Raw genomic sequence first — 26,180 nt, 5'->3', positions numbered from 1 at the left:
ACAGAGTGAAGTAAGCCAGAAAGAAAAACACCAATAGAGTATACTGACACATATATATGGAATTTAGAAAGATGGTAACGATAACCCTGTATGAGAGACAGCAAAAGAGACACAGATGTATAGAACAGTCTTTTGGACTCTGTAGGGGGGGGGTGATTTGGGAGAATGGCATTGAAACATATATAATATCATATAAGAAATGAATCGCCAGTCCAGGTTTGATACAGGGTCCTTGGGGCTGGTGCACTGGGATGACCCGGAGGGATGGTACAGGGAGGGAGGTGGGAGGGGGTTCAGGATAGGGAACACGTGTACGCCTGTGGCAGATTCATGTTGATGTGTGGCAGAACCAATACAATATTGTAAAGTAATTAGCCTCCAATTAAAATAAACAAATTTAAATTAAAAAAATTTAATAAAAGTGATAGACTGGAAGAAAATATTTATAATGTATATACCAAACTTAGGTTAAAATTCATAACTATAAAGAGTACTTCTGCAATATGAAAAGAAAACTCAAGTGGGAAAATGGTATAAGGTCATAAAACAAGCAATTTACAAGAAAAAGTACACCAGTTTGGCCAACAAATCTATGAAAAGAGGCTCAACCTAATTAGAGAAATACAAATTTAAATAACAATGCAATACCAGTTTTCAGCTGTTATATTAATAAAATTAAAAGACTGATAAATCTCATTGTTGACAAGGCCATGGAGAAACAGGCACTCTCATACACTCTTTTAACAGAGGTGTAGATTTGTAAAGAATTTCTGGTGAGCAATTTTTCATAATATGCCAAAAATTAAAATGTTCATACCCTTTGATCATCCAGCAGTTTCATTTCTACGTACCTAATCTAGAGAAATCATCACATAAGTGGGCAGAGATACAAGCAAAAGGAAGTTCATTTCACCATTGTTTATAAGACTTTTGTTTTAAAGACTGGAAATGGCCTAAGAATTCCCCATTAGGAGAATGTTAAAATAAGTTGTGGTACATTCATACTATGAAATATCATATGGCCTTAAAAGAGATAAGGTAGCTCTATAGATGTAGTTGTGCATGGTAACATAAACAGAGAACAAAAATGTTTCCTGGAGGGGGGGAGTGATTTATAGAACAATCTATATTATGATTGCCTTTCCTTTAAAAAAACCCACCTCATATGCCTGTATGTAAATTCATAGAAAGGCTGAGAAAAATGCAAAACTCCCATTGCTTGTGATCATGGCATGCGATTACACACATGGGTGAGAGAATGGGGCTTTCTCTGCAGGTGAGAGAATGGGGCTTTCGTTTTATCCTCTGTATGCTTCTTTGTTCTTTGATATCCCTTCACAAGCAAAATGTAACTTTTGTAATTTTTAAGTATAAAAACGAGGGAAAAATCAGATACTGCCAGTTTCTGAATGTTCCCAAGGAAGAACCCTGGAGGCAGTAGCATGTTTGTTACTACAAATTCACACTGGGCCACTGTGCATTGTGATGGGAGGGACAGCATCAAATGCGTGTTATGTGGCCTTGGGAAAGACACAACATTTCTGAGCCTCCATTTTCTTATATAGAGAATGTAGATAATACCTGCCCTATCTATTTTATTGTTAGTTGTGAAGATAAAATGGAAAAACAGTTCTAAAAATTGTGAAGCTCTGTAAAACTGTGCAAGATATTTGATAATATTTCATGTCCCAGTTAATGATTTGATTCTTCTGAGCGATAGTCAGTGATACCAAATTCAGTTCAAAGTGGAAACTTTATCTCTTAGAGTTTATTTTCACAGAGCGCTACCTGTCCAAGTTAGGTCACACATAGCAGCAGTGCAGGCATTTTACTTAAATCCTCTAGAGTGTTTTGTGTTTGTATGAGAGATTCTGTCTGATGCTGCGGGATTTTAGCAATAGCTTTAAGCCAGCCCCTCCTCTCCCCATCTCAGGGTCAACCATCTTGGATATACTGAATTAATTAACAGGGTCTTCTTAGCACTTGCTTTATGCTTAGCACTCCCCTGTGGGCGGGAGGCCAGACGTTCAAGTTTGCTTGGGACTGTCATGATTTATACTATCTGTCCCATGTAATTGGAGAAGAAAATGGCAACCCACTCCAGTGTTCTTGACTGGAGAATCCCATGGACAGAGGAGCCTGGCAGGCTATAATCCATGGCTTCGCAGAGTCAGATATGACTGAGTGACTAAGCATAGCACAGCACAAGACCCTCCCTCAGGGAAGCCTAGGTACCCAAAGGGCCAGTAGACCATGTGGGTGGCAGCGGGGTCGGGTGCAAAAGGGAAGGTGGGTGACAAAGACGTGTAATGGTTATTTGGGGGAAAAAGCATTGCCTTGCACTCAACCTGTGTCTTGAGAAAGGAAAGGAATGTTCTTTCTCTGCCACCTGCAACTCTTCTTCTCCCCTACCCTGTATTGCCCAGCACCCAGAATTCAAGCCAGTGCTAGAGTATGCTCTGTGTGGGTTTGGGAACAAGACTTCATTTAAGCATTGCTTTAGCAGGAAATATGTATTCTTGGATTCAACAATGGTCTAACCAATACATTTTGGGACACGCTCCTTCTTAACTTGGGAACTGCCTGTATAAGACCTGGTCCCCATCCTGGAGGGGCTCATAGACAGTTGATGTAGGGGAGACCTCATTAATACACAGACTACTGAAGAGTAATCTGGTACCAACTGAGGGTATTGGATTTAAGTATAATACAGATTTATCCAAGAGGGAGCCCAGAGAGAGGCGGTTTGTGTGCTCTTCAAAATTTTCACATAGGACAGTATGACTGATCTGTGCTAAGAATATGCTTAGATAGCAAGAGGAGAAAGTTCTAAGTAGGGATCGAGTTCACTGGAAGCCAAGGTTTGGCATCAGACATGAGCATGGACAGGGAATGCTTCGAGAAGGTATGATATGTGATGAGAGCAAATGGCTTTCTGAGGAGTGGTGGGAAGTTCGCTTGGCTGAGATGAGATGGTGTCAAATGCTTTCTGTAACTTAAAGTTCATAAAATATATCACTGCAATTTGTACATATTTCATGCGATTGAACACTCTTTGGGGCAATAACTTTTGACAGCATTTTTCAGGTGGACGATTTAACATGACTTAAATTCAGGTGAGGCATGGGCAAGATCTTAGAAGGTTGGGAATCCAAATTAAGGACTTTGGACTTGATGAAAGAGTCCCTTGTAGTGTCATTGAAGATGCTTGATCAGGGTTGGAACACTGACATGTGGCTGGTACAGAGACTGAAGGAGAAAGGAGTGAGGAGAGGGCCCATTTAGGAAGCTGCTACAGTAGGCCAGGGGTGGAGACCTGAGTACTGGGACCAGGATGGAAGAAACAAATCTGAGAACCATAGTAGAGACGGAAACACCAAGACTTAGAGATTACAAGGGAAGAGCCAAAGGAGGCCCGTATGTATCTCAGGGTTAGTTAAGCATGAGGGCAACTTTGTTAAATGTTGATGTTCAGTTGAAGGCTTCTCACTTATGCAGCCTGCCATTCCCTTCTAGTGAACCCCCTTTCTAAGTTAACCCTGTGGCACCTATTCAGTATCCTAATTCTGCAAAAATTCAGACTCATCCAGTGGAAGTCTTAGCTCATTTATTTACTTACCTCATTTTACAAAATTGCTCGTGTGTGCTCAGTTGTGTCTGACTCTGTGACCCCATGGACTGTAGCCCTCAAGGCTCCTCTATCCATTTTCCAGGTAAGAATACTGGAATGGGTTACCATTTCTTCCTCCAGTGGATCTTACTGACCCAGGGATCAAACCTGCATCTCCTGCATTGCAGGCAGATTCTTTACCTGCTGAACCATCGAGCAAGTCCAACCAATTTGCAAAATTAGGTGAATGAATAAATGCTACAGGGTTTCTAACTTGGAAGACAAAAACATGAAATTCACTCTACTACTAGGGCTTCAAAAAAGTGTGATGTGTCCAAAGTTTGTTCGCATAGAAATTGGATGCTTTCTTGCTTCAACTCCCCCATGCCCTTCCTGTGAACCCTGTCTCCTGAGAAAATCTTAGAACATTAATTTGCTAACTTAATTTGTAAAAGGTTAGTGAATCAATGCCATAAGGCATTTATGGAAATATTTGAAATTAATTAACCTTGTCAACTTTTATTTATACAGGTTTTCTTCCAATTATATCTTTTCCCCTCAAGTATAACTTCTTAATAAGATTAATTTTAAACAATAAAATAGGAATCTGTGTACAAAGAACTTTAAGAATTTAAATATGTGGGTTTATCATTAACACAGTAGCAAATATATCAAGGAAACACACCCCATGAAAAACATTTCAAAGAAACACACGTCTGCTCTGAGAAAGGTCTGTAACCAATAAGTAAGCCCCAAGAAGCTTGTTTGCTTGGTGATGCCGGCAGATAAGCCTGGCAAACCTCGGTGTGACTGAAGAAGTCAGTTTGAGACTCAGCCTAGCTCAGGCAAGCTACTGGACCTTGACTGCGCTCAGCGAACCTCAGCACAATGGGGTTAACATTTTGGAAGGTGTTTCTGATTCTCAACTGCCTTGCAGGTAAGCGGGGGGTGGATCCCCAGCCCACTAAAGATCTTTGGGAATGGAGTTTCCTTTTAAACTGAAATTGCAATTATTTTTGTACATAGAATATTCCCCTCCTGTGCTTAAAAGGAACTATATTAGTGTGCTAAGTAAAACAATTTTCAGAAAACTTGCTTAGCAAATATGTGCTATGCTAATATTTTGGGAACCCAGGCTGTAAATAAAATTGTTTTATGTAGCTTCTGAATTAGAATTCCCCCCACCCCCCAAATTGCAGTATCTTTCTTTTTTTAGCTTGAAGGTTGAACAGATGAATTTACTCAGAAGCTGAAGTTTGTGCCAAGGATACTTTTTTCCCTCTGTTTTACTTGACTGTTTCCTTCAAATTCATTTTGATCAATTTGCTAAACCTGGCTGGGAGCGCCTGTCATGCTTAACTATCTAACATTTCCTAAGAATTGTACTTTTCAAAGCATAAGATGGTATTTAGGAAAATATGTGAGTAATTTATCGTTGTGCACAATCTTGGTGTTTTTAGGGGTTTGGGCAAAACAAAATCATTTTTAGAGTCAAATCCTAATATTGGTAGACCCAGGAGAGATCACTAATTCAGAAAAATCCCTTGGCTAGTTTTTTCAGATACCAGATATATTTTGAATCTCTTCTTATGATAAATTAGGTCCATGGTAGATTCAATAAAATTGTTTATCCAAGAAATATCTTTGCAACCCCATGGACTATACAGTCCATAATACTGGAGTGGGTAGCCTTTCCCTTCTCCAGGGGATCTTCCCAACCCAGGGATCGAACCCAGGTCTCCCACATTGCAGGCGGATTCTTTACCAGCTGAGCCACAAGGGAAGCCCTAAGTAATATTAGGCAGTTATTAGAATGAGGTTTACTAAGCATATTTAACAACATAAGAAAATGTTCAAGATAAAATACTAAGTGAAAAGCAGGATATACCCACATGCCTAGAATAAATTCTTAGAAGGTTATGTACCAAACTGTTCATGATGATTATCTCTGGCTGATGGGATTATAGATGATTTTAATCTTATTCCCCAGCCTTTTCATACTTTCAATGGTTTCTACAAAGAACACTGTATTACACTATGTTTATCATCAGAAATGTTACTTTTCAAAACTATATGATATTTAGTAATAATTCTCTAAATGTTCATTGCTAAATGTTTAAGCAGACATGTTCTGTGGAGTTACCAGAAGGCAATACTACATTTATCCAGTGATCTAGCCAGGACTTAGAGCTGGAAAAAGCTGCCTTTCTCAATTTCCATCCTGGTGGGAACATATGTTCCTATTTTCCCTTTCCCCCAAGAATATTCATTTTACACCTTAACTTTAGACAGTGAAAGTCTTTGTCCCTTTTAAAGAGATTCCAGTCATTAGCTAATTGGGTCGCCATGGGCCTTCTACAGCAGCCTCTAAAATCACACCTGTAGTCAACACCTACCTCCCTCTCTGAGGCCTAACTCTGGCCTATACTAGATACCATTTTGGAACAGTTACAAAAGTGGCTTCTACTATAACTAATGTAGATACAATTTTTACTGATTATAAATGTAATGTATGGTCTTTGTAGACAGTTGGAAATATGGAAACATATAAATAAGAAAATAAAAGTCACCAGAAATCTTATCAGAGATTCTGGTGAATTTCTTATTTTTTTTCCTCTTGTAAATTGAGTTTATATCTTGTATACAATTTTTTTATTGTTTAAAAACTTACTTAGATGATCTCAGGATCTTACTTGTGACTTGCTGAACAAAGCCCAGAGTTACCAATAAATACTTCAGAGCCTTTGTTTTTAAGTTACTGTCTAACTGATTTTGCTAATGCATAGTGTACATATATAATCTAGCTGGCCCAACAAAATGTGGTAGTGTCAGTCTAGCAGATAGAATGGAAATATGGTACAATATATTGTTGTTTGCAGTGCTTACATATGTATGGAAGTCAGAGAAAGAAAGAATTCAGTAAGCTATGCCTGGTATTAGTAGTGTCCATCAGTTGATCCAGAAATGGCTGTGAGGCAGCTGGTAGCGTTTCCATCAACGTGCAATTTGATGTGTTATCTGGACTTGTTTCCTGGTCAGGAAGAATGTCACATTTTCGGTGTCAAGCATGGTGCTTGGCACATAGTGGGCACATAGGAAATGTTTACTTAAAAGTAATTACCTTCTGAAATCCTGCCATTTGTGACATGGATGGACCTTAAGGACATTATGCTAAGTGAGATAAGTCAGAGAGAGACAAACACTGTATGATCTCACTCATACGTGGAATCTGAAAAAACAGCAACCTGAATTCATGGAAACAGAGAGTATAGTGGTGGTTACCAGGGATGGTGGTTGTGGGATAATGGGGGTGATGTTGATCAAACGGTACAAACTTTCAGTTAGAAGATAAGTAAGAACTAGGGATCTAATGTACAGCATGATGACTATAATTGACAATACTGTATACCTGAAAGTTATTTAGAGAGTAGATCTTAAATATTGTCACCACAAAAAAGAAATGGTAATTATGTGATGTGATGAAAGTGTTAGTTAATGCTTTGGTGGTAATCATTTTGCAATATATGTCAAATCAACACTTTGTACAGCTTAAACTTATACAATGTTATATGTAAATTGTATCTGAGTAAAGGTAGAAAAATAAAAGAGTGAGTTACCTTCTCAAACCCCAAACATTCAGAAATGATTTTCACATGCATATATAAAATGAATTCTTTGGACAACTAAGCAAGACACATTTTATTTTAGTGAAAGCCTTTCTATTGACTTGTAAGGAAGTCAGGTATATTCCACTTCAGGAAAATAATTTTATTGAAAAAAATCTTCAAAAAGTTCAAGCATATCATTTTAGATGCTTGTAGTATAGTCACCTGTTTGAAAGATATGTTAATGTTTCCATTTTCACAAGGTATGTGCTATGCATTTTAATGCAGTAATATATTTGAACTTTAGTCAGATCCATAAAGTTAGTGATCACTTGATTATTGCCTAACTCAAAAACGAAGCAATTTTACATGAAGTTGCTTGAACATAGGAGAAGGCAATGGCACCTCACTCAGGTACTCTTTCCTGGAAAATCCCATGGACCGAGGAGCCTGGTGGGCTGCAGTCCATGGGGTCACTAAGAGTCTGACAGGACTGAGCGACTTCACTTTCACTTATCACTTTCATGCATTGGAGAAGGAAATGGCAACCCACTCCAGTGTTCTTGCCTGGAGAATCCCAGGGACGGCGGAGCCTGGTGGGCTGCCGTCTATGGGGTTGCACAGAGTCAGACACGACTGAAGCGACTTAGCAGCAGCAGCTTGAAATTAAATCACTTAAATTGCAACAGGTCAAATATGTCTTTTTGGTATGTTAGAATAATAATCCCCCTAAGCAAAGAGCCTGTCACATTGTAGGCATTAAATAGATGAATGAACAATCATTACCAAAACATGAGGCATTTAAAATCTGTTTAGAGTTTTGATTAACTCAAGTGTATACACCTTGGATTATTTTACTTTAATAGTATGCACTGATTTTTAAAAGCAGTCATACATATTTCAACCATGTATGTGTTCTTTGGGTGCGGGGGTGTTTTTTTAATTCAGCCAGGTCAGTGAGTGAAATTGCAGTCCTCAGTTTTGTTTAAATCAGGTGCTAGTCTTTATTTTGCTGTATAGTCAGAGTCTTGTCAATGTATAGGTGTTTTTTTTTCCTTCTTCAATTTTTAAATAATTTCTCAATTTAGACTAAATGAATCCAAAGAAAGGGAACATTTTTTTTCCCCTGACACACACACAATCACTTTCAGTTTAAGACTAAATTTTACTTTTCACTATCCACATGTGGCTATTCACATATAACTTAATTCAAATTAAATAAACTAAGAAATTCAGTTCTTCAGTTGCACTAGCAACATTTCAGGTGCTCCATAACTGCATGTGGGTAATGGGCTTCCCCAGGGGGTGGCTCAGACAGTAAAGAATTCGCTTGCAATTCAGGAGACTTGGGTCCGATCCCTGGGTTGGAAAGATCCCCTGAAGAAGGAAATGGTAACCCACTCCAGTATTCTTGCCTGGGAAATCCCATGGACAAAGGAGACTGGTGGACTAACACTTTCATGCCCTCAGCAGTGAAAGCGTGAAGTCCTAACTGCTGGGGTCACAAAGAGTTGAACACAACAACTGACATTTTTACTTTTTCACTTTGAATGGCTACTTTTATCATGGAAAGTTCTATTGGACAGTGCTAGACTAGGCAGTGATCTCAGAGGCTTAAGTAATGTTCACTAATGAATGATGTGACATTTTTAAAAACTTCATCTGGAAATATATAACTCTTAGCTCTGAAGTGCATTGTCATTATATTAGAGATGGACAGTTCTGAAAACTGTCTTTTCTTCATAATTTAAGGATTGATTATGGTGCTGAGTATTGGGAATCAGGGCAATAAAAATGGTCTGGGAATATTGCCTTGCCAATTGTTACCTATTTATAGAACAACATGTTGTATCCTTAAAAATATTTTGTCTCACAATAGATTTGGAGGTTACTGTACTTATTCTGAGGTGATATTGTTGAGCTTTTATACATTTCATGTACATATTTATATGTGCTAAATTGCGTCAGTTGTGTCTGACTCTGTGCACCCCTATGGACGCCCAGGCTTCTCTGTCTGCCAGGCTTCTCCAGGCAAGAGTACTGGAGTGCATTGCTGTGCCCTCCTCCAGGGGATCTTCCAGACCCAGGGATAGAACCCATGACTCTTACATCTCCTGCATTGGCAGGCTAGTTCTTTACCACTAGCACCATATTTATATGGCTTCTATTAAAAATACGTTGAAAATATTTAAATCAGATTGTTACCAACTCCTTGATTTTCATTTGCCTCCATTCTGGTCTGTGCTATATAAATGGTTCATGGTGCATTGACATGGCACGCAGAGATTGTGTCTGTCTTGTTCATTATTATTTCCCCAGTGTTAGCACTGTTCATGGCATAAAATAGGTGCTCAGCAGATATTAGTTGATAGGCATCACGACTTTTTCCGTGGCTTGCTTTGTGTGAGAATTGTGTTTACTCTGCCTTTAGGCACTTTTGTTGAGAGCAGCTCTTAGAGGCTTTTCTGTTTTGTTGTGTGTGTGTGTGTGTGTGTGTGTGTGTGTGTGTTTTACTTTACCTATCAAAAGTTATTACCATTACCCAGTCCCATAATGGGCTTCCCTTGTGGCTCAGCTGGTAAGGAATCGACCTGCAATGTGGGAGACCTGGGTTTGACCCCTGGTTTGGGAAGATCCCCTGGAGAAGGGAAAGGCTTCCCACTCCAGTATTCTGGCCTGGGGAATTCTATGGACTGTATAGTACATGGGGTTGCAAAGAGTCGGACATGACTGAGTGACTTTCACTTCACTTTATTTCAATTCCATAGAAGATTTTGGGATGTAAACTAGAGGACAAAAATGACCGCCAAATAATATCTTCAAAATCCCTTTTTTAGAGGAAAGTTTATGGTAACTTTAATGGTCACCAAATCCTCATTCTATCCCTTTAATTTTGGGTGCTTTAAATACATTTGGAAGTCACTATTTGCACATAACCAGGGACGGAGAAGGCAATGGCACCCCACTCCAGTACTTTGGCCTAGAAAATCCCATGGATGGAGGAGCCTAGTAGGCTGTAGTCCATGGGGTTGCGAAGAGTCGGATACAACAGAGCAACTTCACTTTCACTTTTCACTTTCATGCATTGGAGAAGGAAATGGCAACCCACTCCAGTGTTCTTGCCTAGAGAATCCCAGGGACAGGGGAGCCTGGTGGGCTGCCGTCTATGGGGTTGCACAGAGTTGGACACGACTGTAGTGACTTAGCAGCAGCAGCAGCAGGGATGGATGTGCCTAACTTCCAGGAGAAAAGAAATGGGCTTTTGAGGGCAGGAGAGTCACTTAGCGATCTCCAGTGAATTTTCCATCAAAAAGAGTAGCTGCTTTCTGCACTGCAACTTTGTTTTGGGAGGAGATGTTATAGGAACCAGGAATGCATAGGAAGGAGAACATTGGGAGAAGGAAAACTGCGTGGAGTCATAAGATGCTGCATGAGTGCTTACCCTAAAATACTTCTCTCAATTCATCAAGACATTGATGTAAACAGCCAACTCTGGGAGAGAAGCAACTGGATCAGATGACCTGGCTGTGACAGAGAACACGGCTATTGAGTCCAGGAAACTAGGGGTAATCAGTACAATAGTTTGCTTTTCTTTAAAATTTTCAAAATGTTTGTTAAATCCCTGAGTTCCTTTTGCCTGACCACTGTCACTAAGAAAAAAAAAAACAAAAAACTAAAGTCATCTTTGGGAAGGGGGCCAGGAATTTGTCCTTCTGTACTATTTCCTCTGATCTTCCTGTCATCTTTATATCTTCATCCTGTCCCAACCCTGAGGGTAGCTAGTGTTCTCATTCTAGCCCCCCTGCAGCATAGAGAGCATCTTTTAAACTTGACCATTTTTTAACAACTGCCTGACAGTCATGTTCCACCCTGGAGAGCTTCTATATTCTATGCTCTGACTTTGCAATGGATAATAACCAGTTATTCAAATGAGCTAATGCCTCTATAAAGTGAAAGTGAAGTCACTCAGTCATGTCCAACTCTTGGCCACCCCATGGACTGTAGCCTACCATGCTCATCTGTCCATGGGATTTTCCAGGCAAGAGTACTGGAGTGGGTTGCCATGTCCTTCTCCAGAAGATCTTCCCAACCCAGGAATCAAACCCGGGTCCCCTGCGTTGTAGGCAGACACTTTACCGTTTGATCCACCAGGGAAGATACTATGCCTCTATAGTGTTATCCAAAGTAACATCGCCTGTAACATCCCTTGGGAAAATGCTTGGATAGTACTAAGGATTTCAAGTACACTGGTAGGCTGAATTTTGGAGTAGGAGGCTCTTCGGTGTTCCTCCAAATCATATGGGCAGCAGATTATTTTGTAAGGTCAACAGTTCTCAAACATCGTGGTCTCAGGCCCTTTTTACAGTCTTAAATCTTGAAGGAGATTTCTGGTTTGGACAAAATGACACAGATATGTTTCTCCTTGCTTCTCCCTGCTAAGCACAAGTATAAACCCTCCCTGGAAATAATGCAAGAGACGACCAAAGGAGAACTCAGAAAGATATTAAGAAGAAAGCAGGGCTTTCCCTGGTGGCTTGGTGATGAAGAATCTGCCTGCCAATGCAGGAGACGTGGGTTTGACCCCTGATCTGGGAAGATCCTGCATGCCGCTGAGCAACTAAGCCCGTGTGCCACAACTGTTGAGCCTGTGCTCTAGAGCCCTTGCCCCACAAGAGAAGCCACCGCAGTGAAGAAGCCTGCGCACTGCAGCTACAGAGTAGCCCCCTCTCTCACAAGCTAGAGAAAAACCTGCACAGCAACGAAGACCCAGCACAGCCAAAAATGAATGAATGAAAATTATTTAAAAAGAAGAAAGAAAACTTGCTTGGGACCCTGGAAACAACAGAGAGGCAGGGTGTCTTATGTCTCTTTACCCAAAGGAGGACGGGAACCCAGAATGAATGGGAGTCCCTTTGACATCAGATGAGCTAAACACACTGGCAGGGGGGAATCATCAGGAGTCCCGCCAACAATAGTAGACAAAAGAAGCAATCTCCTTCCTCACTGGGCCTGAGATTCACTACTTTCACCTAGCGATACTGAGGTGGGAGGGTGGAACAGAAAAGAGGGATGAAGTCACAGCAAGTACCTGGTTCTAGAAGGCTCTTGTCTCTCCTCCCCCAAACAGAGACACCAGAGTAGCTGGGGGTTCCAGTAGGAGTATCTTGCCATACCTATCCCCAGCCAAGAGACACCCAGCAGCCTGACCTGGGGAAATGTTTCCACCCACTCAGGCAACAGGGTCAGCGATGTACAGAAGCCCTGCTGACTCCAGATAACCAAACAGACCAAAACAATACCACAAAGACCGAAAATTAAACTAGCATTAGAAATACAGCCCACAAAGTAGGCTGAGACCTATGCACAGAACATAAATAAAATGGACTATCTGCTAAAATGAAAGATTTAAAATAGGAGTTTCCTAACATAATAGACAAAATGTCTATAGGTTTTGACAAATGTATAATCACATATGTCTACCATTATATTATTGTACAGAGTATTTTCACTGTCCTAAAAATCCCTTTTGCTCTACCTATTGATGCCTTCCTCTATACCAGCACCTTTCAACCATTGATCTGTTTACTGTCTCCATAATTTTGCCTTTTCCAGAATGTCACTTAAGTTGGAATCACACAGTGTGTAGCCTTTTCAGATTGACTTCTTTAACTTAGGAATATGCATTTAAGATTTCTCCGTGTCTTTTCACAGCTTGATAACTCATTGATTTTCAGCGCTGAGTAACATTGCATTGTCTGGATATACCACAGTTTTTTAATCCATTCCCCTACTGAAGGACGTCTTGGCTGCTTCCAGGTTGTAGCAGTTATAAATAAATCTTCTGTAAACATCCCTGTGTGTATTTTTGTGTGTGGACATATGTTTTCAGCTTCTTTGGTTAAATATCAAGGAACACAATTGGTGGATAGTGTGGTCAGAGTATGTTTAGTTTTGTAAGAAACCACCAAACTGTCTCAAAGTGGATGTACCATTTTGCCTTTCCACCAGCAACAAATGAGAGTTTCTGTTGCTCCACAGCCTCATCAGCATTGTGTGTTGTGAATTTTTTTAATTAAAAAAAATTTTTTTTTGGCTGTGCCATGTGGCATGTGGGATCTTAGTTCCCTGACCAAGGCTCCAACCTGCACCCCATGCATTAGACGCCTGGAGTCTTAACCACTGGACCGCCAGGGAAGTACCGCCTGTAGTGTTGTTTTAATTAGCATTTCCCTGATGACATACAATGGGGATCATCTTTTCATATGCTCATTTGCCATCTATATATTACCTTTGGTGAGATGTCTCTTGATGGTACTTAGTCCATTTTTAAAATCCAGTTGTCTGCTTATTACTGAGTTTTAAGAGTTCTCTTGACAGTGTCTTTCACAGATTAGTTTCAGTTTTAATGAAGTTCAGCTTGTCAACTTTTTCTTTCATGGATCATGCCTTTGGTATTGTATCTAAAGTCATCATCAAACCCAAGGTCATCTAGATTTTCTCCAATGCTGTCTATAGTGAGGAGTTTTTTAGTTTTGCTTTTTACATTTAGATCTGTGATCCATTTTGAGATAATTTTGTGAAATGTGTAAGATCTATGTATAGATTATTATTATTTTGCCCATGGACATCCACTGTTCCAGCACCATTTGTTGAGATTTTTCTTTCCTCCATTGTGTTGCCTTTGCTCCTTTGTTAAAGATCAGTTGACTACATTTATGTGAGTCTGTTTCTAGCCTCTCTATTCTGGTCCATTGATCTATTTGTCTATTCCTTCATCAGTACTACATGGTCTTGATTACTGTAGCTTTATAGGAAGTCTTAAAGTTGATAATATCAGTCCTCCAACTTTGTTCTTCTCCTTTAGTATTTTGTGTTGATTATTCTGGGTCTTTTGTCTCTCCATATAAACTTTGGAGTAACTTAGTTGATATCCACATGATAACTTGTTGGGATTTTGATTGGGATTACACTGAGTCTATAGATCAAGTTGGAGAAGGCAATGGCATGCCACTCCAGTACTCTTGCCTGGAAAATCCCATGGGTGGAGGAGCCTGGTAGGCTGCAGTCCATGGGGTCGCTAGGAGTCGGACATGACTGAGCGAATTCACTTTCATTTTTCACTTTCATGCATTGGAGAAGGAAATGGCAACCCACTCCAGTGTTCTTGCCTGGAGAATCCCAGGGACGGGGGAGCCTGGTGGGCTGCCATCTCTGGGGTCGCATAGAGTCGGACACGACTGAAGCGACTTGGCAGCAGCATAGATCAAGTTGGGAAGAAGTGACATCTTGACAATATTGTCTTCCTATCCTTAGACCTGAAATGTCTCTCCATTTATTAATTTTCTTTCATTTCTTACATCAGAGTTTTTTAGTTTTCTTCATATATATCTTGTACATATTTTGTTAGACTTAAGTATTTTATTTAAATTTTGTGTATTTTATATAAATGGTTGTGTGTTCTTTTAATTTTATTGGAGCATAGTTGATTTACAATGTTGTGTTAGTTTCAGGTGTATGGCAAAGTGATTCAGTTACAAATACACATATATTCATTCTTTTTCAGATTATTTTCTCGTATAGATTATCCAAAAATATTGAATAGAGTTCCCTGTGCTATAGAGAATGCCCTTTTTGGTTATCTCTCTTATGTACAGTAGTGTGTGTATGTTCATTCCAAGCTCCTAATTTATCCCATTGTGTTTTTAATTTCAAATTCTACTTGTTCATTGCTAGTATACAGGAAAGCAATAAAGTTTTGTACATTAACCTTGTATCTTGAAACTTTCTTATAATCACTTACTAGTTTCAGGAGTTTTTTTGCTGATTCTTTTGGATTTTCTGCATAAGCAGCATGTCATCTGTCATTTCTCACAATCCATATACCTTTTATTTCCTTTTTGTGTCTTATTTCATCAGCTAGGACTTCTAGTATAAGACTCGTAAGGAGTGATGAGAAGGGATATCCTTGCCTTGTTCCTGATCTTTAGTAGGAAAGCTTCTTGTTTTTCACCATTATGTATGATATTAACTGTAGGAATTTTGTAGTGTTCTACATCAAATTGAGTAAGTCCTCTATTCTTAGTTTATTGAGAGTCTTTATCATGAATATATGTTAGACTTTGTCAAATGCTTTCTCTGCATATATTGATATGATCATGTGATTTTTTTTTTTCTTTAGCCTATTTCTGTGGTAATGAATTGATTTTCAAGTGTTGAACCAGGTTTGCATGCTTGGTATAAATCGTACTTGGTCTTGGTGTAGAAATTGTTTTTACTCATTGTTGAATTTGATTTGCTAATATTTTGTTGAGGATTTTTGCATCTGTATTCATAAGACATATTGGTCTATAGTTTTCTTGTAATATCTTTTTCTGGTTTTAGTATTAGGGCGATGTTGGATCTTAGGATGAGTTAGGAAGCATTCCCTTTGTTCTGTTTTCTAAAGGAGATTGTAGACAGTTGATACAGTTTCTTCCTTAAATAATTTGGTAGAATTCACCAGTGAACCCATCTGAACCTGGTGCTTTCTATTTTGGAAAGTTTTTAATTATTGATTCAATTTCTTTCATAGATACAGAATAGACATAGGCCTGTTCCAATTGTCTACTTTTTGTGTGAGTTTTGGCAGATTGTGTCTTTCAAGAAATTGAGCCATCTCATCTAGGTTGTCAAATTTGTGGGCATAGGTTTGTTCCTGGTATTCTTTTATTAATCCTTTTAATGTCCATGGTTTCTGCCGTGATGGCCCCTCTTTTATTAGTAATTATATACTTTGTATTTTTTTCTTAGTTAGCCTAACTAGAGCCTTATCAATTTTCTTTATCTTTTCAGATAACCAGTTTTGGTTTCATTGGTTTTGTCCATTTATTTCCTGTTTTCAGTTTCATTGATTTCTACTTTAATTTTCATTATTTCTTTTCTTCTGCTTACTTTGAATTTAATATATTCCTAAATTTTTTTTAATTTTATGGAAATATAGTTGATTTACAATGTATTCCTTTCTGTTGTACAGCAAAGTTATTCAGTTATACATATATATGCTTTTTCATATTCTTTTCCATTATGGTTTATCACTGGATACTGAATATAGCTCCCTGTGCTATACAGTAAGACCTTATTGTTTATTACTCTTCCTTTTCTAGTTTCCTAAGGAACAAGCTCAGATGATTGATTTTAGAGCTTTCACATTCAGTGTTGTAAATCTTCCTCTAAGCACTGTTTTGGCGGCATATCATAAATTTTGATAAGTTGTATTTTCATTTTCATCTAGTTAAAAAATATTTAAAAATTTCTCCTGAGATTTCTTCTTTGACCCATATGTTATTTAGAAGCATGCTGTTTAATCTCCTAGTATTTTGGGACTTTCAAGTAATCTATTCTGTTATTGATTTCTGCTTTATTTTCATTGTGATCTGAGAGCAGATAGTGTTTGATTTCTGTTCTTTTAAAATTGTTAAGGTCTGCTTTATGGCCCACAATGTGGTCTGTCTTGGTAAGTTTTCATAGTGTTTTTTAAAATTAATTAATTAATTTTAATTGGAGGCTAATTACTTTACAATATTGTGGTGGTTTTTGCCATACATCTACATGAATCAGCCATGGATGTACATGTGTTCCCACCATCCTGAACCCCCCTTCCTCCTCCCTGCCCACCCCATCCCTCCAGATTGTCCCAGAGCACCAGCTTTGGGTACCCTGCTTCATGCATAAAATTTGAATTGGTCATCTATTTTACATATGGTAATATACATGTTTTGTTTCAATGCTATTCTCAAAGTACATCTCTTTGTGCAGGTGGGCTTCCCAGGTGGTGCTCGTGGTAGAGAACCCACCTGCCAGTACAGGAGACATAAGAGATGTAGGTTTGATCCCTGGGTAGAGAAGATCCCCTGGAGGATAGCATGGCAACACACTCCAGTATTCTTGCCTGGAGAATCCTATGGACAGAGGACTGTATAGAGCTTCTCCATCTTTGGCTGCAAAGAATATAATCAATCTGATTTCGGTGTTGACCATCTGGTGATGTCCATGTGTAGAGTCTTCTCTTGTGTTGTTGGAAGAAGGTGTTTGCTATGACCAGTGCATTCTCTTGGCAAAACTCTATTAGCCTTTGCCCTGCTTCATTTCATACTCCAAGGCCAAATTTGCCTGTTACTCCAGGTGTTTCTTGACTTCCTACTTTTGCATTCCAGTCCCCTATAATGAAAAGGACATCTTTTTGGGGTATTAGTTCTAAAAGGTCTTGTAGGTCTTCATAGAACCGTTCAGCTTCTTCAGCGTTACTGGTCGGGGCATAGACTTGGATTACTGTGATATTGAATGGTTTGCCTTGGAAACGAACAGAAATCATTCTGTCATTTTTGACATTGCATCTAAGTACTGCATTTCAGACTCTTTTGTTGATCATGATGGCTACTCCATTTCTTCTAAGGGATTCCTGCCCACAGTAGTAGATATAATGGTCATCTGACTTAAATTCACCCATTGCAGTCCATTTTAGTTCGCTGATTCCTAGAATGTCAACGTTCACTCTTGCCATCTCCTGTTTGACGGTTTCCAATTTGCCTTGATTCATGGACCTGACATTCCAGGTTCCTATGCAATATTTCTCTTTACAGCATCGGACCTTGCATCTATCACCAGTCACATCCACAACTGGGTATTGTTTTTGCTTTGGCTCCATCCCTTCATTGTTTCTGGAGTTATTTCTCCACTGATCTCCAGTAGCATATTGGGCACCTACCGACCTGGGGAATTCCTCTTCCAGGATCCTATCATTTTGCCTTTACATACTGTTCATGGGGTTCTCAAGGCAAAAATACTGAAGTGGTTTGCCATTCCCTTCTCCAGTGGACCACATTCTGTCAGACCTCTCCACCATGACCCACACATCTTGGGTGGCCCCACATGGCATGGCTTAGCTTCATTGAGTTAGACAAGGCTGTGGTCCATGTCATCAGATTGGCTAGTTTTCTGTGATTATGGTTTCAGTGTGTCTGCTCTCTGATGCTCTCTCGCAACACCTACTGTCTTAATTGGGTTTCTCTTACCTTGGATGTGGGGTATCTCTTCACGGCTGCTCCAGCAAAGCACAGCCGCTGCTCCTTACCTTGACAAGGGTTATTTCCTCACGGCCGCCCCTCCTGACCTTGAACCTGGAGTAGCTTCTGTTGGCCCTCCTGCACCCATGCAGCCATTGCTCCTTGGATGCGGGGCAGCTCCTCTCAGCTGCCACTCCTGATCTCGCCCCTGACCCGTAGCTCCTCTAGGCCACTCCTGTGTCATCGCAGCCTGGCACTCTTGGCTGCGATGGACCACGCAGAAGCATGGCTGAGAGGAGCTACTCCTCGCCTCGCACCTATAACCCCCTATAGTTATAGGAAAACTATAGAGAAAATTAAATGAAATAAAGTCTGTTTTTTTTTAAAAAGTTGATAAACTTCTAACAAGATTGGTAAAAATAAAAAGAGATAAGACACAAATTGTCAATATCAGAAATGAAATATGGGGTATCACTATATATCCTGCAGTCATTAAAAATACAATAAGGGAATACTATAAGGAACTTTATTCACTTATTTGATGACTTAGAAGAAATGGATCAATTCCTCAAAAACAACAAAGTACTAAAACTCACTCAATATAAGATGTATTGTCTGACTATCTCTATAATCATTAAGGAAATTGAATTCATAATTTAAAAACCTCCTGGAAAAGAAATCTCCAGGCCTAGATACTTTCACTGTACAATTCTACCAAATGTTTAAAAAATAATTAACAATTTTATACAATTTTTTTCCAAAAAATAGAAGAAGAGGAGGGAACATCTCAAACTTGTTTTTGAGACTAGTATTAACTGGATACAAAAACCAGACAAAGACATACAAAAATATTATGAACATAATTTTGATCTTGTGCCTACGTTAAGTTCCTCAGTTGTGTCTGACTTTGCGACCCCGTGGACTGCCAGACTGTTCTGTCCATGAAATTTTCCAGGAAAGAACACTGGAGTGGGTTGTCATTTCCTCCTCCAGGGGACCTTCCCAACCCAGGGGTCAAACCTGCATCTCCTGCATTGGCAAGTGGATTCTTTACCACTGTGGATCTTGTAGCCTCCCTAAAATGGTCTTGGGGCTAGGATAACCAACTCATTTAGTTTTCTTGGGACTTTCCTGGTTTAAGCACTAAAAAGTCCTAGCAAAACCAGCATTGCTTGCTCAAGACTTACCTGGTTTTAAAACTGAATGTGCCACATCCAAGGAACTTCATCAGCCCTGGGCCAACAGCATTGGTTGTTCTCAATATTCATGGACTTTTTGGGTCTCTGGACAACACTTTAAGAACTTCCATGTCAGGCCATACTCACACAGAAGAAATTCTCAGTTCAGTATTGTTAACTCACCACTGCATAGGAGTTGAAGATCTTCACACTGTAATTAGTTAGAAATTCTCCTACCCCATGCCAGTTGCTTGCTTGACTTTCAGACATGGTTCATTCTACATTCTCCTCAAGATGTCATTGAAAGTGCTTTGTAATGAAAAAATATCACTAGAATGTGAAGGTGTACCATTGTTTTTTGATGATTATCTTTTCAGGTCAAGTTAATGGAGTGCAAGTGACCATCCCAGACAGTTTTGTGAATGTGACTGTTGGATCTGATGTCACTCTCATCTGCACCTACGCCACCACTGTGGCCTCACTGAACAAACTCTCCATTCAGTGGACATTCTTCCATAAGGAGGCGTCACAACCAGTTTCTGTAAGAACTTTTTCCCCATGAACTATTCCCCTTCAGTAGTTCTGACATAAACGGTTGGGGTCAGTGTGTGAAGAAGGAATGGTAAGCCAGTGGCAACAGGAGCAGAGCCTCAAATACTAGAAGTTTGGAGATAGCTGTTTAGGGAAGATCGTCATCTAAGTGACAGCCTTTGTCCTCTCCTCATATTTAGTTATGGCCTGTGACCTCCACTCTGTGTAGGTCAGCATCAAGTATATCATGTATTCTAGAGTAGGCAGGAAGGGTCTTTCTTAGGTGAAATGAGCAGTAGTTCTCAAAGGGCTTCTCCCCCCTCCATATCTCTCCCTGTTATTTTCAGAAAACCCTGGTTCAAATATGTGTCCTAGTTGATCTGCAGATCTCTGTGAAACTTAATATCTGGATGCTGCTTGTTGAGTGAGCTAGCTCATTGTGCCAGACTGAGTCCTAATAGAATGAGACTCTCTACATGGGTCAGTAAGGGCAAAGTAGTAATGAACCCTGGGGAATCAGAGGCAGCTGGAGGCTAGAGGATAAGGGACTGGAAGGGAGGCTAGGGTCTGGGTAAGAGGTAACTGGGGGAGGGTGGATGAAAGTCAGAGGAGGATGATTCTACTTGCAAGTTGCCTATTCCTAGATTTTTTTTTTTTTTCATCTGGCCTTAAGGGTAATTCCTTCTTTAAATCAGTCTAAAGACTAAAATGAATATACTCAAAAGTGTGTGGTTTATGTGTGTGTGTTGGGGGAGGGGGCATATGTGTGCACATTGATGCATGTGAGTGTGCAAGCATACATGCTAATACATATCCCTTGAGGGGGAAAAATCTGTAGCTTTCATCACATTTTCAAAAGGATGTATGATCCAAAACAAGGAGTTCAGAGAAGAGACAAATCAGTGTGGTTTGGATATAGTTGAGTTGGGCCTTGAAGGAAAGCAAAGGTGGTGATGATAGAAGATAGGGAGAGAAGGAAGTTGAGAGGGCTGGAGGAAGCCCAAGGGTGGAGGTGGAGAAGAAGGAGCGCCAGTGTCACTTCAGCCATCACTGAGCTTTTGGAGGTGCTGACTCCTCTTTGTACCAAAGGTCCTGAACATTTGTTCAGCAGGAAACATCGTTCAAGAGGAGACTCTATCAGTGCCACCCTCTAGTCAAAGTTCAACAGTTTTGTTCAGTACTGGTTACCTTAGACGGGCTTCTCTGGTGGCTCAGATGGTAAACAGCCTGCCTGCGATACAGGAGACCTGGGTTTGATCCCTGGGTCGAGAAGATCCCCTGGAGAAGGGAATGGCAACACACTACAGTATTCTTGCCTGGAGAATTCTGTGGACAGAGGAGCCTTATGGGCTACAGTCCATGGGGTCACACAAGTATTTGAATCACTCTGTGCCTCTCTTCAAACTACGGTAGAACAGTAATATTCTTCTACATGGGCAGTATACCTTGTAGCATTCAGTCCTCAGATCCACCCACTTCTGCTCAAACACAGCACAGCCCATGCTTTAATACTGAGAAAAAGGCAGTCAGTCAGTGTCTAAAACTGGTGCATGCAAGAGATGCTTGGGGAAGATGTAGTTGGACCTCTCAGGCAGTAACACCTGTACCACTGGACCCGCTCATTGTTTGGAGTCTCTAGGCTAGTGGCACCAGATTTTCAAAGTGGGATAGGAGGGTCAGAGTTTGGTAAAAATTGAGATCAGCACAAGCCCCTGGCAGAGGTGAGACAATCTTTTTTTTTGGCTGTGATGAGTCTTCATTGCTGTATGGGCCTTTTCCCTAGTTGCAATGAGCAGGGGCTACTCTTCGTTGCAGTATGCAGGCTTCTTGCAGTGGCTTCTCTTGTTGCGGAGCATGGGCTCTAGGGTGTGAGGGCTTCAGTAGCTGCAGCGCGTGGGCTCCATAGTCGCAGCTCCTGGGCTCTAGAGTACAGGCTCAATAACTGTGGTGCACAGGCATAGTTGCTCCACAGCATGTGGGATCTTCCCAGATCAGGGATCCATCCCATGTCTCTTGCGTTGGGAGGCAGATTCTTTACCACTGAGCCACCAGGGAAGCCTTGAGACAGTCTTGAGTTTGCTTTCTCATGCCTATGTCTGGAATTCCTTTCATCTTCCTCTAAAAGTTTCAGGCTCTATTGCTGCCTTGAGCAGGGCAATGGTCAACTCTTGCAATAAGCTCATCTTCTGCTCCCCCAAGATCATTGTATTAAAGGAGCAGTTGACTCCAAGACCTAGTACTTCTCAGTACCCAAGAGAGAATATTATCTCCTAGGGACTACCCCCTCCATGGGGTTCCTTTGTGAATAGAGGCTATGGAAGTATTCCATAAGTCTTCTGACCAGGTGCCAGGATATTCATTTGTTGTTTGTTGTTGTTCAGTCACTAAGTTGTGTCCAACTCTTTGCGACCCCATGGACTGCAGCATGCCAGGCTTCCCTGTCTTTCACTATCTCCCAGAGTTTGCTCAAACTCATGTCCATTGAGTCGGTGATACCATCCAACCATCTTGTCCTCTGCCGCCCCCTTCTCCTCCTGCCCTCAGTCTTTCCCAGCATCAGTGTCTTTTCCAATGAGTTGACTTTTCGCATCAGGTGGCCAAAGGATATTCATTAGCATGGTCTTTCTTTTAGAGAAGCCCTCCTTTCAGAAGACATGGACAGATTCAGATAGTCAGTTCCTCAGCAAGAGTGACAGCTGAAGACTCTAGACTCCAGAACAGGCAGGCTAGCTTGGAAGCTTTGGTTCCCTTATTATGAATGGCTGCCTCTTCATTCAGCTAGTCACTGGAAAAATTATTAATACAGGGACCTCACCTGCCCATGAAGGACAGGCATGGAACCTACTTAGCATGAGTCTCTCAAACAACACACACTCATCTAGGATAGCCACAGTGGAAGAAACCCTGTGCCATCTTCATTTCTCTAACACCCATATAATGTGAACAACTTCTTTCTAGAACCTAGTATCATTGTACTCCATGGCTGCTTGGATTCTTCTAGCTTGGCCTCTACAGATAGTATTATATCCAATGCTTTTCAATTATTGGTGAAGTGAGGGTGCTTAATCTCCTTAGGAGCACATTTGAAAATGAACAAACTGTTGGTCTAATTGTTATAAATGGGAATCACAACTGATGCTTAGTAGATGGTGTCTAGAGAGACCCACACAAGAAAGAATTGTCTGCCCCAAATGCCAGTGTGGCTCCCATTGAGAAATATTCCAGCTTCTTCCCTTCCCAGCACCCCTCCCAATCAAATTTTTTCTTTTCAGTGTCCCATTTACTCAGATGTCTATTAATACTAAATCTGATAAATTAATGTAATGCTAAGGTGTTAAGGACTGGTGATCATTTACTTTGTTCTCTCTCACAAAAAACCATTTAAGCAGAAACCTTCCGTGACTTACAGAAACAGTTCAATTGGTGGGTGTCTCAGGCACATGGCAGGCTGGGAAGGGAGTGGTTTGGAACAGGCAAGCCTTCCTTTTGGTGTTATATTCCTTCCATGTGCAATCCCAGCCTCCTTCAGTAGTCTAGAGAAAATTCTAGGGTTGAGACCATCATTACTCTACATTCCTCTTCTCCTATGGTTAGTGCCTTTATGAGCAGAGCAGAAAAGGAAGAAGCTGGAAGGGAAAGAATGGATGGTTTGCTGTGGACTTGCACATTTCCAAAAGGAACCCACAAAAGCAGCTCTGGAAGCTAAAGGCATTTATTAGCTCAGACTCAGACTCAAACAGAAAGCAGACTGAATTCTTTCAACCCTTCTTGTTCATATTCCAACTTCTAGTTAGAGATCTGTGTCACAAAGCTGAGGGGAAAATTCTTTTTGGACAAATCTGGCTCCCAGCTGCACAGCCTTATGTGAATAGGAGCTTGGCACAGGAGGAAGAGAAAGGCTGTTATTGCAGCTGGCATCCATTGAAGGCATCATGTGGTGAACCCACTCGGCATGGGAAACATCATGCCAATGAATAGCAGTGATTGGAAGGAGAAGGTTTGGGCTGGAGAAGGTGATGGAATGGCCCCAAAAGGGTAGGGTGGCCTGGAAGTCTTCTTCCTGGTCCAACGCAGGTGTGTGAGTGCCATGTTCATGGATTCAAGGGACTTGGGAGGTCTGGATTCTAGGTCTGACTACCAAGTGTGTGACCTTGGGATGATCACTTCTTCTTATGGGGCCTCTGTGTCCTTTCCTGTAGTAGAAGAGGATGAATCAGAGGTTGCAGACTGGCAGCCTCTGGGCCCTATTTGGCCAGTGGATGCATTGGTCGGCCAGCCCTGTATTTTGTTTATTTGCACAGTTTGAAAGCCTTGTTTGTTCTGGCTCTGCAGTTCACCACAGTCTCTACTATCCTCCATGATCTTACTACTACCCACCAACCCCTCCCAGCTAGTTCCCATATTTCCAGTATCCAGCTGGTTCCTGAAGGCTCCTCTGCCTTAGCAACCATGAGCTGAGTTATCTCTTTGTGCTGTTATGTCTCCATAATCAGCCTCTAACATCACCATGGGGCAGGCAGAGAGGACCCTGGGGGGAAAGTAGGGCATTCTCCTGTGAACACAGCCACAAAAGGCAAGTGGCCAAAAAATGAACAAGTGCCACTTAAGGGAATACATGGATGTGTGTTCTCAGGGCAGACTTGCCACCCCCCATCATCACCCCCAAAGGATGTGGCCTGTTTAACAGCCATGGCTTTTCCTGGACCTCAATTTGTTTGATCTCTAAATTGACAATATACTTTCCTTGAAAAGTGTACAAGCCTCACAGGATCATGAGCCAGGCTTTGGCCATTGTTCAGCTTTGGTTTTTAAAAGAATTATTCTTTTGTGGAAAATGGAACCAAGTTGCAGTTCCTTCCTGTGTGATTAGATAAGTAGTTTCAGGAAAGCATTTCATTTTCTTTCTTCACAAGGACGATATGCCAGTGTGGACTTCTCCTAACAGAAAGCCCCTCCACCTGTGTGTCTAGGTGGAGGGGTTAGCCCTGGGGACTTTCCTTCTCACACAGCACCCTGAGGCCAGGGCCTTTCCCTTTTATGTGTCCATTGTTACACCTCTTTACCTCTGCTTCCATTCCAGACATCTTCAGTAATATTTGTGGGAGCACAGAATTTATTAGGCTACAGTGTGAGGAGCTAGGATCGAAGGGTTGGTGAAGGTCCTTTTTTCAGGGAAGTTACAAATCTAGGGCCTCATGACTTATTTGCTCATTGATACATGGCCAAACCATGAAACTCTGACATGTGGCTTCTTTTCATGTCCTAGTCTTGACCTAAAACACACTCTCTTGGCCCCCTACTCTCTGTAGAAATAAAGTCCTTTCCCCTACATCTTCTGGGACTTACTGCAGGCTGTAAGCAGGACTGATGTTTCTCATTGTGATGTCATCAAGCCTCAATATAAAACAGGCTGACCAACCCCCCAGTCTTCCTGGTAGCAGGGGAAGCGGCCAGATACCTAAGCTGCAAAGGGCTTCCTTGATAGACCACAGGCTGCATTCCAGGTAATTGTCTGCAGGGCCACAAATTGTTAATTAGAAAGTAAATAAGGCCAGGCTGGCTAGTGAAATGGAAAGCCGGATATCTTGGATGTCAACTCACTTAAAGGAAATAGAACTTTGACTAGTTGAACTTCCTCCTGCCCCACTTGAATACCTTAGGTTACACTGACTGACCAGTTTGTAAGTCAAACAAGACCCCTCTGGGGCAAGAGTTTATGATTTCAGTAGGTATGAATGGACAAATTGACTTATAAATGGCTCTTTCAGGGCACGAAAGAAAGCTAGATGATGTTAGAGAACCACAGGAGAGAAGTTGCTTTCTCCTTAAAGATATTCTTTTCTTTGAATTTTCCATCAGACTCTCCCTTTCTGCTTTAGTTTAAAAACTTACTTGCTTTTTCACTGAAAGAATACATTTGAATTTATGTAGACAATATCTTTTGGTTTTCTGACTGCCTTCCCTGTCTCATTAGCCTGTTAATGTAAAGAATGCTGGACAAGGAAATTGAAGAACTGGGTTCTAGACATGACTTAGCTGTTAATTTTGTGTGTCTTTTTTTAAACCTCTCTAGGCTTCAATCTCTTCTTTAAAGTGAGAAGAATGAATTAAATGAACCATAAGTCTCTTCTAGTAGATTTTATTAAATATTAATTGCCAGTGGACTAGGGAAATCCCAGTTTATTGAATAATGCAAAACAATCACTGGAATCAT

At 40.8% G+C, this 26,180-nt stretch overlaps 1 protein-coding gene across 1 annotated transcript in view; it reads left to right on the top strand.

Annotated features, from left to right (window-relative positions):
- Positions 1-4,308: 4,308 nt before the first annotated feature.
- Positions 4,309-26,180, top strand: part of VSIG1 (V-set and immunoglobulin domain containing 1) — a 33,417-nt gene continuing 11,545 nt past the window's right edge. Inside the window, exons 1-2 of the mRNA XM_027534865.1 lie at positions 4,309-4,547; positions 19,813-19,976. Of these exons, the coding sequence (XP_027390666.1) occupies positions 4,499-4,547; positions 19,813-19,976 (213 nt within the window). The 5' untranslated portion in view covers positions 4,309-4,498. The remainder of the gene's footprint in view (positions 4,548-19,812; positions 19,977-26,180) is intronic.

Source organism: Bos indicus x Bos taurus, chromosome X (assembly GCF_003369695.1).
Source record: "Bos indicus x Bos taurus breed Angus x Brahman F1 hybrid chromosome X, Bos_hybrid_MaternalHap_v2.0, whole genome shotgun sequence".
Taxonomy (NCBI): domain Eukaryota; kingdom Metazoa; phylum Chordata; class Mammalia; order Artiodactyla; family Bovidae; genus Bos; species Bos indicus x Bos taurus.
Note: the sequence above shows the minus strand (reverse complement) of the source record. Positions and strands in the feature narration are given on the sequence as shown.